Source organism: Cyclopterus lumpus, chromosome 8 (assembly GCF_009769545.1).
Source record: "Cyclopterus lumpus isolate fCycLum1 chromosome 8, fCycLum1.pri, whole genome shotgun sequence".
NCBI lineage: Eukaryota > Metazoa > Chordata > Actinopteri > Perciformes > Cyclopteridae > Cyclopterus > Cyclopterus lumpus.
Window position 1 is genome coordinate 9,773,593 of NC_046973.1, and position 12,421 is coordinate 9,786,013.

The following is a 12,421-nucleotide window of genomic DNA, read 5'->3' on the forward strand; positions in this document are numbered from 1 at the left end:
TGTGATATGTAAAGAATAAAGACCACCAAACTCCACCAGGTGAACAGCAAGAGTGTGTTGTTAAAATGACACCAGGCAACTGGTTGGCCACCTGTCCTGTTTGTATTCCCACTTTTAGGCTCATTGCAGTTTGAGAGTATTTCCTGGCAGCTAAGCTGACATTTCCATACTGTGTTGTTGTCCTGACCAGGCCCAAGACTCATTCCAGCAGCAGCCAGTGCCTCCAGTTCCCCGCCCCAGTGAGCTGTACTACAGCCGCATCGGGCCAGCTCTGAAGGCGGTGGGGCTCAGTCTGGACGTAAATCGACGAGACTGGCCCCTCAGCATCATGAAGGAGGTGCTGAAAGAGTTGATGGAGGCTACGCCCTCCAACCTGCTGGCCAGGGAGCTGTGGTGTTCCTGCACCACGCCCAGTGAGTGGTGGAGGGTTACTCAGGTAATCAGAGTGAAGTGTGGTACACATGTTCCCTCACTGTGGGCTGTCTGGTTGCAATTCCTTTTCTTTTGTGCTGCAGTCCTATGCCAGATCCACTGCCGTCATGTCAATGGTGGGATACATCATCGGCCTCGGCGACCGTCACCTTGACAACGTGTTGATTGACATGACCACCGGAGAGGTTGTGCACATTGACTACAACGTATGCTTTGAGAAAGGTCAGTTTCCACTGGTGTAATGGGAGACAGTGGGCTCGTATGCTGACTCGTGTGTTTCTGCTGATTTTTATATTCTCGTTTCCAATTTTCATTGCCGCTTAAATTCATTTGTGAGGCATGTCATAAAGATTGACCCTACGCCAAGTCCAGCCCTCGAATGCAGACTGGCCAATAATAGCATATCATCATGACCGCTCTGATCAGGATCACAATCTGACTTGTTTCACATGTCCAGCCTGGTTTGGAGGATTTGGGGCTCGTTGTGGTTGAACGTTGTGAGACAGTGATCCTCGTTACCTGGAGAGGTTAGAGGAAGACCTGTGGAGCTAACGCAGTATGTTAGCACTGCTATGCTATGCTAGGTACTGAAGGTATACTGAATGTATTGTAATGATGGTCACAGTGAATAAAGACATCCCCGTCTTTCCAGGAGTAGGTTTGTTCCGTCATTTCATGGACTTCTGCCTCGATCCCACGGTTCCCCTTTACTCTCTCTTTAGCTTTAGCTTCTCTCTTTAGCTTTTGAACCTGTTTTCATCCTGCTATGTTCTTCTTAGAGCCATGTCAATCACCTTGTAGCCCCGCCCTAAAGCGTCCCCTGCTTAATGGTCTGTTAATTTAATTAATTTACTAAATGAACATCATGCTGTATTGAATAAGACGTGAAGCTAGAGATTGAGACCATAAACTCATGTTTACAATGTTTTCTGAGGGAATAAATCAAGAGAGAAGTAGTCATTTTATATAGACGTCTATACAACCAGAGGAGTCGCCCCCTTGTTACCTCCCCCTCATTACAGAAAATGCAGGTTTTAAGCACTTCATTGTCTTCACTTTTCAGAAGTGAAGATTGCCGCTTCAATAAGAGAGAATGGTATGTTTACTGTTTCCATTGTTTTGTGTGTCACTAGGGAAGAGCCTGCGGGTGCCAGAGAAGGTCCCATTCAGGATGACTCACAACATTGAGACGGCCCTGGGAGTCACTGGGGTGGAGGGCATCTTCAGGCTGTCCTGTGAACAGGTTACTGTCATATCACACTGATCTGTGTGTATTCTTACCATGCATGTCAAACCACTTGTGCAAGCAAATCGTGTGCCGCACCTAGTCCTGATCTCTAACACCAATGTTTGCTGCTCTGCTGAAGTCCGACATGTCATTGTAGGTGGTTCAGATGATGCGTCGGGGCAGAGAAACCCTACTGACTCTCCTGGAGGCCTTCGTCTATGATCCCCTGGTGGACTGGACCGCCGGAGGGGAGGTGGGCTTCGCTGGTGCAGTGTATGGAGGAGGAGGAGGCCAGCAGGCTGACAGCAAGCAGAGCAAGAGGGAAATGGAGAGAGACATCACACGCTCCCTCTTCTCCTCCAGGGTGGCTGAGATTAAGGTGAAGTCCTGATGAGCTGGTGGCACCTTGCATGGTAGCCCCTGCCATCAGTGTATTAGTGGGAGTGAATGATGACAAGAAGTTTGAAAGCGCTTTGAGTGGTCGGAAGACTATAAAAGAGAGACCATTTTACCCTTGATGTGTTTCAGTACTGCACACAAACCAGAAGCAGAGCATGTGAGGATGTTGAGTGTAATTGCTGGACTGTGTTGACTGCTGGCAGGTGAACTGGTTTAAGAATCGTGACGAGATGCTGGCTGTGCTGCCGCAAGTGGAAGAGGCTGTGGAAGAGTATTTGGTCCTGCAGGAGCTGCTCTGCCAGGGCGAGAAGCTACAAGCAAAGCTTCAGGAGGAGATAGCCTTCCTGGAGGGAGCAGAGAACCACCCAGACCATCTTATCCTCACCCTTGAGCAAAGGTCTGAGACCGCACAATATGAACCACATTCTTTTGTGTTTTCTCTCTCTTTATATGCCGTGAGCCGTCGGGCAGATGGCTCATAGAGATACTGCATGCAACAATGAGTATTTATCCAGCCCTCCTTGTCCCAGGTACTCTGAACACACCCAGCTGCAGTCGCGACAGCGGACGGTGCAGGAGGCCATTCAGAGCAAGCTGGCCGACCTGGACCAGTGGATCTCCCAGTACCAGGCGGCGTTTTCAAACCTGGAGGCCACCCAGCTGGCCAGCCTGCTGCAGGACATCAGCAGCCCCATAGATCTTGGTAAGTCCCACTGGAAACGATGGCAGCCTAATGAACGGATGGAGTTCTGCATATGGTGTAGTTAATTATCTAGATACCGTTGGGTGATTATTAGGGTTAAACATGTATTTTATTATGCACTGTGGTGACATTTGACAGATATTATAATATCTATAAACGAGTATGGGGAAAACGTATTGTCATGTTGCTTGCAGGTCCTCCTAGCTATGTGCCGGCCACAGCCTTCCTGCAGAATGCGGGCCAGGCCCACCTGATCAGTCAGTGTGAGAGCCTGGAGGCGGAGGTGAGCTCGCTGCTGCAGCAGCGCCGCGGAGCCCTTCGTGGCTGCTTGGAGCAGCTGCACAGCTATGCTACGGTGGCTTTGCTGTACCCGCGGGCTACGCTGCTGCTCCACCGCGCCCACCAGTGGAAGGCCTGGTTGGAGGAGCTGCTGAGAGACATGACAGTGGATCATTGCCAGCACATCTACAGACAGTAAGGACCTGCAGCGGCTTTCCTTTATGGTTTCATTAACACTGTTAAGATCCCTGGTTCCATTTCCATTCCTGATTGTGCAGAGTCGGTGATCTGGGGCAGGACTCAGGCTCCAATCGATAAATATTGCAATACTGTACCGTCACAGGCCTTCTACAAAGGAAGAATTAACTTCATGTATCCTACCTTGTCAAATGTACACCAAAGCTAACTTAACAACTGATAACACCGCGTGGTTGTTAAGGGAGTCTGTGGATTTCCTCCCCAGGCCACAAAGAATTGCTCTAGCAGGCGGTGAACTGGATCAGATCTGTCGTACTCCTGGAATGTGTCCTACCCACACTTCATCTTTGTTCCCTCCTCCCTTTGCAGATACGAGGTGCTGTTTGCCCCCCAGCCTCCTGCTGCTTCCTCCCAGTTCCTGCCCAGTGTGGAATTGACTCTGCAGCACCAAGTGGCTGACACCAATGAGCGCGTGATGCACCATGCAGAGCGACTGAAGGCGGAGGGCACGACCGCCGCGGCCTGTGAGGAGCAGCTGCAGGAGATTGAGCACTGCATTACGGTCTTCCTCCGGGAGAATGGGGAGCCGGGCTCCCTCAGCTTGGCTGGGATCATTACTTCTGCCCTCTGCGCACTCTGCAGGTTAAACACACATCTTTCAACATAGGAAATATATCAAATCCAGCTTATTCTTTCTAGACGTCTGATGCTTTTAGAACGGGTTCTCTGAAAGAGAAAAGTTGCAGGTGAACAGAAGGAAGTCACTCAGTGTCCCCCCCATCCCCTTCCCACACCCTTCCCCCACAGGCGGAACATGGTGATGGAGGGAGCGGCTGCCAGTGCTGGAGAGCAGCTGGTCGACCTGCTATCTCGGGACGGGGCGTGGTTCCTGGAGGAGCTCTGCGGTATGATTGGAAATATCAGTGCCCTGGCAACCCTGCTACAGCGCTGCCCACTCCTGCCCCATGACCTGGACCTCCCTGCTCCCTCAGCTATCACCCAAGCGGTCTACCTGGCCAACGCTGTGTACACCTGCTTGCAGGTACACGCACCCTCAAGACAGTGAAATCAAACGGCACTTGTTGTTCTATTGTTAAAAGCTTTATTTAAATGGGGAGGGCCATTGAGAGCAAGCTTTTATTTACACAGACGTGATGCTTCCAGGGCATTTAAAACAATCGAAGCACACACACATTACAGCATCAACACATTATACAACAAACAGCATAAGGGACATCAATTCATAAAACACCCATTCATTCCAACTGCTCCACGTCAGTCAAACAAAAGGGAATTTAATTGGTTAAACGGGATGAGCGTGACTAATTTGACACGCTTTTGCTTTTGCACTTAAGTTTTCTGTATTGCATGATGATGTTTTTGAGAACCAGATAGGCTTGAGACCTAGTGCTGTGTGAATTTGATCTATTCATCAAAAGACATGCAAGCTACCTCGTATTTACAGTACCTAGTGCAAGTGGTCAGAGAAGCAAGCTCGATTCTTACTGGTCTGGGTGGGGAAAGGGAAAAAGCAGCACTTGCTCCACCCTCATTACCACCATTGAGAGTCTTTTTGTTGTAACTGTGAATGTGGGAGGTCCCGGAAAAGAGGCTTTACACTCTGGGAAAACATGTTGTTTTTTAAGATTGAGTTGTTAGAGCACGACGTTCCACTGGGGTAATTCAAAGCAATTTCTGACACTGCTGGGTCTCCATGTTCACGACAGGAACTCAACACCAACTTCCGTCAGATCATCTTTCCAGAGGCTCTGCGCTGCATGGTCAAAGGAGAGCCCACCCTGGAGTCCATGTTGGCAGAGCTGGAGCAGCTGGTGGAGCAGAGCTCTGATGGTCTCGGCCTGCAGGGTTTGGTCGACAGTCTGCAGGCCACCACAGGCCTGGACCACGACGGGCACAACCACTGCCTCCACATCACCAGGTAGGCAGCTGCTATTGTGTCCCACTTGTCATGGATTTAATCAGACACAGTATTTGCTTAAAGGGACAGTTTTTAGGATTTAGTGGTGTTTAGGGGCGTGGCTACAAAAGAAACCCAAGGGCAAAACCGTGGTGACGCCTTCCTTGCTCAGAGGCCCTCCTTACCATAATGATTTAGGAGCAATGGAAGTCAGACAGTTGAGCACTCTGCGGCTCATGTTACTACACTTTAACAGGTGTGCCAGAACTCCAGTGGCCTTCAGGTAAGTCTCTGTAGGGCCAGCTTGTCCGTTGTGGGCTGTAGAAACAAGGCGGGCTCCGTGCAGAGGTGCTTCCTATGTAGGTATAAATGGCTGATTCTAAGATAACTTTGATGTCATTAGTGTATAGGGACCTGAAACAGAGTTAGGAATATTATATTTCGTTTATGCTAATCGATCCCCCAAAATGCTACACACTTGCCCTTTTTAAATAATTGAAAATGTGTGTGTATAAAAAGTCTGTCGTTTTGTGCTTAGAATGCTGCGTGCTCAGTACTCCGAGCTGATCCAGCCTCGTATGGACGGACCGGGCCAGGACACACCAAAGATGTCTGCGGGTCAAATGTTGTTGGTGGCCTTTGATGGCATGTTCACCCAGCTGGAGACTGCGTTTGGACAGCTCACAGAGAAGGTAGCACCAAGTTGTCCTCCAGATCTAATGGGCTGTACATGGCATTGGGCATGTTCTTTCCTGTGTCGTGGTGTTTAATGTTGTTGGGTTTCTGATTCCTCAGATATTGAGTTTTGCACGCTGATGTGTCACATTGCATTTAGAAAGTTGTTAAAGCCAATGTCGTCTATTTATACGAGAGCTTTTCAAGGACTTCTCAAAAACAATATCTCAAAGATTATGTGAAGTGAGATTTCCACAGACTACTGATTCTGGGCCTGTGACTGACTTCAGTACAATGGGCCTGTGGCTGGTGCAGGTATGGTCATAGACAGGCCAATGCAGACCTCTGGCACAAAGGGAGATGGTAGTTTTGTCAAGCGGTCAACAAAATATTGAGTACATGTAATCCACTTTTCCTTGAGCCATCACTCATCATAATTTGAGTTTATTTATGGTTACCGATATCCAAACGCCCCATTTCCGTCTTCTCCTCGCTGTCCTCAGCTGAGTTCTCTGGAGGTTCCGTTGGCCTGGAGGAAGGTGGATGTTCTGAGGGAGGCTCGGGCCACACAGCTCCACTTCTTTGACGGTGTCAATCAGCGGCAGCTCATGGAAGACGTGTTCTTCCTCAAAAGGCTGCAAACCATCCGCGATTTCTTCCGACTGTGTGCCTCCTTTGCTCAGACTCTGTCCGGTAAGAGTACTGCACATGTTTCTTCACACCAATTACAACAAGACTGGTTGTCTACAATGTCACATGTCACAAGAGCTGAGTCGAGAAAAACATCAACGATGTCCTGATCACATATTTGACTGAAAATTGGAGGAGAACAATCGTCGGTAAAAGTTTATTTCACACTGATGGTTAACGTTAAACTGTAATTAATCCAATGTTCACAGGCGTGCTGAACTGCGAGGGGATCCGTACGGATCCACAGTGGGCCGTTCCGCCACTACCATGTAGCAATACATAGATCTGACTTGTGTGACTCATCTTGCGTGCGCAGGTACCTGTTCCCCAGCTGAGGACCTGTTGCCTACAAACGGACCCGTTGGTCTGGGGAAGCCGCTGTACCGACGGCCCAGTGCCACAGGCTCGGGTGTGGCAGTAGTCAGTGAGGAACAGATGACCCGCCCCATCAAGGCCTTCACAGCAGAGTTTGTTCGGCAGATGCTAATGGGTCTGCCCAGCCAGGCCCTGGGTCTGGCCCTCTGCAGCACCCTGTCGGCCCTCGGCCTCGACGTTGTCGCCCAGGTGGAGGCAAAGGACTTTGGTGCTGAGAGCAAGGTATTTGGACTTTCTCCTCCGGTCTCAACACCACCTGTGAGCTACAATTATGATATGTCAAAGGGACAGAAGTGCTATTCATCAATCTCGGCTCTGGTGTGATGCCGATATTGGCCACAGAGACGTCTGCCTGCGCTCCACTCCGAGCGGAGAAGACATGGAGTGATTTTGTTTCTGTACCTAATTAAATCAGCTGCAACATAAATTCTAATAATAATAATAATAATGTTTATGTACAGTTCCTTTGTTTAGTATGCTATTCACGTACATGAACAATATAGCACAATTTGAACACATTAGAACGCCAGGACCTTTCATTCTGGAGAGTACACAAAGATGTTTATAGCTTGTAGCCTTGTAGACATCGGTGGATGTCTGACCTCATCCTAAAACACCTGTGCTGGCTCTGAAGGTGTCTCTGGATGACCTCTGTAAGACAGCCGTGGAGCAGGGCCTGGCATCAGGCCGGGTGTCCCAGCTGCTGCTGAACAGAGCCACGGTACTGGCCTCCTCCTACGACGCGGCCTGGAAGAAAGTGGACCTGCTGAGGAGGCTGGACGTCAGCCTGGAGGCCGCCAAGGCCAGCCTGCAGAGGAGCCAGCTGCACATTGCCATGTTTCAGGTGTGTGTGTGTGTGTGTGTGTGTGTGTGTGTGTGTGTGTGTGTGTGTGTGTGTGTGTGTGTGTGTGTGTGTGTGTGTGTGTGTGTGTGTGTGTGTGTGTGTGTGTGTGTGTGTGTGTGTGTGTGTGTGTGTGTGTGTGTGTGTGTGTGTGTGTGTGTGTGTGTGTGTGTGTGTGTGTGTGTGTGTGTGTGTGTGTGTGTGTGTGTGTGTGTGTGTGTGTGTGCTTTGAAAGGCAAACAAGACATACATGTGCGTAGATGTGGAAAGAAATAAGTTGAAAACCAGAAGAAACTCAGCCGATCGAACGGCCTCAAATGGTACCTATAAAATAAATCAAACTTTTAATACACACAAGTTCCACTTGAGGGGTTTGTATTTGTTATGTGCCTGTGAGAGGCTCACATTGAACCCAACTACAAAAATGACTTAATTGTGAGCTGCACGTTAGCTTAGTCTGGACGTCAGCCATGTCATAAAGGTTCCAGACTAGAGAATGGCTCCTCCAGTGTTCAGCAATGTGGTTTGGTGTCTCCCCCTTCCAGTGGCAGCATGAGGATGTTCTGGGCCCCAATAATCAACCACTCAGCGTCAGCATTCCCCCCCGCTCCGTCATCCTCGGCAACATGAAGAAGAAGCTGTACAAGCTGAGTCAAGATGAGGGATCCATCGTGGCCATTCAGGTCAGTATCGGCACCACATACGTCGGCCTGTGTTTGATCCGTCACACGTGCTCACCCAGAGATGGAAAGCGCAGCCTCCTCAGAAGTCTGAGCTGCTCACTGCACTGCACTGCACTGCACTACACACAAACAGACACACACTCACAAACAGACACACACTGAGCGATGTCAGGGAGCAGAGCGGTGAAGACACTGAAGTGAAGCTGGATTACTCCAGCTGATGACATCTTCACTCGTTACTAAACGAAAGAGAAAGCTCCCTCACTTTGACTGAAAAATACAACTCCAAACAAGAGCCATGGTGTTTGACTGTTGGTGTTCTCAGGAAAAACTGGCGTCGCTGGAGGCGAGCATCGAGCAGCGCCTGAAGTGGGCTGGGGGAGCCAACCCGGCACTGGCCCCCGTCCTGCAGGACTTTGAGATGACCATCAGGGAGAGGCGCGCCATGGTGGCCCGAGAGAACCAGCGCACCAGCCAGGTACGAGCCCAGTTCATGATCAAGGGCCCGTTTGTAAAGCTTGTGGACTCTTTCTTAGCTTCCTTGCTGGGTTTTTCCCAGGTCACCTTCCTGTGCTCCACCATCCTGAACTTTGAGGGTCTCCGGACCCGGTCCCCCGAGGCCCTCAGCATGGATGCAGCCCTGTTTGAGCTGCTGAAGCGCTGCCAGCAAACCTGCTCCTACGCTGCCCAGTTTAGCAGCACCGTTTCTCCACTGGAACTCCAACTACTGCACAGACTGGTGGGTTTGACCTCTGACCGTAGGGTTGGGCGATTGGCTGGGTACATGGGTATTGTTTTGTCAACAATTTCTGTCATTTTATTATGCTATTTTAATGATTTGCCTCTGAAGAACGGGCAGTGTGGTGATGGGTCTGGCTAAGAGTCCACTCAGCTACACCTAGTAGCTTTGTGGTTTATTTTGACCAAACCAGATTTAATTAACAGCTTTAGTGAGTTTTTATTTAATGTCTGTCCTGTTTGAAGGCAGTGTTTTTACCATGAATAACGAGACATTCAGCCTGACGTGTGTGTGTGTGTGTGTGTATCAGTCAGTCGAAGGATGTGTTAGAAACTCCTTTTAAACGGCTCCACACGGAACCTTTTTAAGCTCTTTGTTGGTCACTCCAGAGTCCGGTGCTGGACCTGCCCATAGGCAGCCCTGATTGGCTGAGCTGTGCCCAGAGGCAGCTGGAAGAGGAGCTGAGCGTTGAGCGGAGGACCCAGGAGGAGCGGGAGCAGCAGCTAGAGTCCTGCGGAGAGGCCCTGCAGCTCCTGGTCGACTCCATTAAGACCATTTTGTCCAACCACAACCGCCAATTGGCCGACGTCAAGCACCTGCTGAGAGCCATGTCTAAGGTACACTCAAGGTCCAGCTTATTGAAGCACTTTTAAGGTTTATATCTTTTTTGTTTTGTTTTACTAGAACATGCTTTGTTGCTTCGATATTTAAATAAAAATGTGATTGTACCGTCTGTTTGAATATGCCTGTATTCACCCTCTGTCTGAAAACAATCCGTCAGTCCCTCTAAAACCAGTTTTCATATAGAAGATAACATTCGATCAGAACTTTGTTTTGATCCCCTCTGCCCAGTCGTCACCCTCTGTGCTCCTTCTGTCACACAGGATGAGGAGGCAGCGTTGGCGGATGGTGAAGAGGTGGCATATGAGGGCAGCGTGCGTCACTTCCTGTCGTTGTACAAAGCCTGGCAGGACAACATCCAGCTGGTCTTATTCACTGTGGTCCAGGCCAGCGGACAGCCTCGCAACCAGGAGCAGTTTGAATTGCTGGAGGAGATCCCTGCTACCCTGAAAGAGCTGCACTCCCAGAGCCAGAGGTCCACACACTCACATGCACGTCTCCTCTCCAAACACGTGTCATGTCCCCGTATCACTGTGTTAATGTTGTGCGTGTGCTTCACTACAGCGTGTACAATGGCCTGGTGAGCTTCGCCTCCCCGCTAGTGACAGACCGAGACAGTGAATGTGCCAGTCCTCTTTGTGCCACGCAGACGAGCTTCGCAGCAGGTAAGACCGGCTTCCTTCTTGGCAGGAAAACATATCCAAACATGTTTTATGCTGCCCCGCGATAACCACAGCAGCTCGACTAAAGTGGATTCTTAAATGTGGTGGAAACTAGGCTGGCTCAGTTTAGGCCAAAAAATCGTAAGCGCAATTATTTTGGTGAATATTGAGATCACAATTATTTTACAATTACTCATTGACTTTGAAAACATCATGTTTTTAGAAATATAAAGCCATAATCAGTAGTGTAATTTGATTCACCACACGGCACTCGTAGAAACACAAAAAGGGACTCTCTTCCTAATCTAGGTCCTGGGTTAGCTCTCGTGTCCTTGAACTATTTTGTTCTAAAAAGCTTTACTTACTTGACGACATGAGAACCAATACTTTGTTACCAAGTTGATGCCAAAATTCAGAAAAATATCACTACTCGTTTTCCTACAGGACTTCGAGTATCAGGGCGTGAGATTAAAGCATCAATTATAAAATGTACTTGATGCTACTTCTTCTTCTTCTTCTTCTTCCTTGCTGTCGGTCGCTGCTTACAAAAGTGTTTAAAGTGCTGTTGGCTTTTGCAAGTTACTAACAGTACTCTCTCGGGGATCTAACAGTAGTATCACACCGGCAAGAACATGTCAAGACAGGTGCGAACCATTAGTCCCTGCAGTGGCTGGCCGAAAGATGCCCGGAGTAATCAACGCCCTCTGTGCTGCCACGGTAGCATGGTTTTCTGTTAGGGTTTGCTCCCTTAGCCTTTGGTTCTATCCAGAATCTGTACCGCAAGGCAGTAGTTGATGCTACTTAGTGAACATGAAATCATGTTGAAATCTGCTCCTAACATAAGCATTGAATTACATTATGATGGGTTCAAGCTCTATAAAGTAAATGATAACGTTATTTATGTATGTGTACGTAATGTATTCAAATGTTATCTTGTAAAATGTAAATATGCAAATGATAGTATATGTATTTTTGATTATTTATTTTTTGACTGTGGTATCAAATTGATATCGAGAATCATGGAATTTCACTGGTATTGAATGGAATTAAATGTTGATAAGGCATAAATCAAATATCGGTAGATGAGCTACATTTCATGTTATCTATCACTAATCAAAGTGTTTTTTCTTAAACATATTTGGTTCGATTCAGCTGTGAAATGCAGTGGGGTGAAGACGCAGCCAGACTCCATGTCCCAGAATGCTCGAAAAGCTCTACCCCGTCACCTGGGAACGCCCACCGATACCCCACCCAGCACTCTGCTGATGAACAGCAAAGGCTTCAACCCCAGCCCCAAGAGGGCTGTACGGGACCCCAAGACCGGACGAGGTACTGGTGGTCTTCTTCTTACGGGTCTGTGCCTGTTGTTCAGCATCCTCCTGCTAAACTAGTGCAATGCAATACAATACAAAGTACCTCAAAGCCTCACAAATTAGATATCTTTTGCCTGTGCGTCAGTGATGGCTTTGGCCAGAAATTATGTGTTGGTCCCATTCTTATGAACACTATCTCAGGAATGCCTGGAGGGAATTCCTCAAATTTGGCCCAAATGTCCACTTAAAGGACTAAAGGATGAACCGACTCGACTTCAAGAGACAATGGATCCATTGATTTGACCTAACAAAACACGTTTTTAGTCATAACTCAAGAATTCCTATTCTAAATATGACAAATGTCTAATATGATGAAGTAATTACAATTTGGTGAGATATGGATATAAAGAGGGCAGGTGGTATTTCTAGTTTTTAAAAAAACATCTGTGGCGTACATTGATAAACATGTTAATTGTGATGTGGCTTTTCACACATTTTCTCCTAATAAACAGGCTAACATAATTCATTTAAAGGCGATGTATTCATACTTGTATTTTGGGTTTCTACATATTTGAACATATTAATGTTCAATAAACACATTATTTTTGTCTGAATATACCTGTGTATATGTTATAAAACCCATGTCTCTTTCAGGTCCTCCTTCA

The 12,421-nt window shown here is 48.1% G+C and overlaps 1 protein-coding gene across 4 annotated transcripts in view; it reads left to right on the top strand.

Moving 5' to 3' along the window:
- smg1 (SMG1 nonsense mediated mRNA decay associated PI3K related kinase) overlaps positions 1–12,421 on the top strand; it is a 54,338-nt gene that overhangs the window by 39,391 nt on the left and 2,526 nt on the right. For all 4 annotated transcript variants that reach the window (XM_034540419.1, XM_034540421.1, XM_034540420.1 and 1 more), the window contains 21 exons: positions 191–436; positions 516–654; positions 1,566–1,675; positions 1,818–2,039; positions 2,263–2,456; positions 2,590–2,762; positions 2,957–3,236; positions 3,609–3,881; positions 4,047–4,281; positions 4,967–5,178; positions 5,696–5,849; positions 6,336–6,525; positions 6,839–7,119; positions 7,532–7,741; positions 8,284–8,421; positions 8,747–8,899; positions 8,981–9,160; positions 9,550–9,777; positions 10,045–10,256; positions 10,346–10,446; positions 11,596–11,772. In XM_034540419.1, coding sequence (XP_034396310.1) covers positions 191–436; positions 516–654; positions 1,566–1,675; positions 1,818–2,039; positions 2,263–2,456; positions 2,590–2,762; positions 2,957–3,236; positions 3,609–3,881; positions 4,047–4,281; positions 4,967–5,178; positions 5,696–5,849; positions 6,336–6,525; positions 6,839–7,119; positions 7,532–7,741; positions 8,284–8,421; positions 8,747–8,899; positions 8,981–9,160; positions 9,550–9,777; positions 10,045–10,256; positions 10,346–10,446; positions 11,596–11,772 — 4,108 coding nt within the window. The remainder of the gene's footprint in view (positions 1–190; positions 437–515; positions 655–1,565; positions 1,676–1,817; positions 2,040–2,262; positions 2,457–2,589; positions 2,763–2,956; positions 3,237–3,608; positions 3,882–4,046; positions 4,282–4,966; positions 5,179–5,695; positions 5,850–6,335; positions 6,526–6,838; positions 7,120–7,531; positions 7,742–8,283; positions 8,422–8,746; positions 8,900–8,980; positions 9,161–9,549; positions 9,778–10,044; positions 10,257–10,345; positions 10,447–11,595; positions 11,773–12,421) is intronic.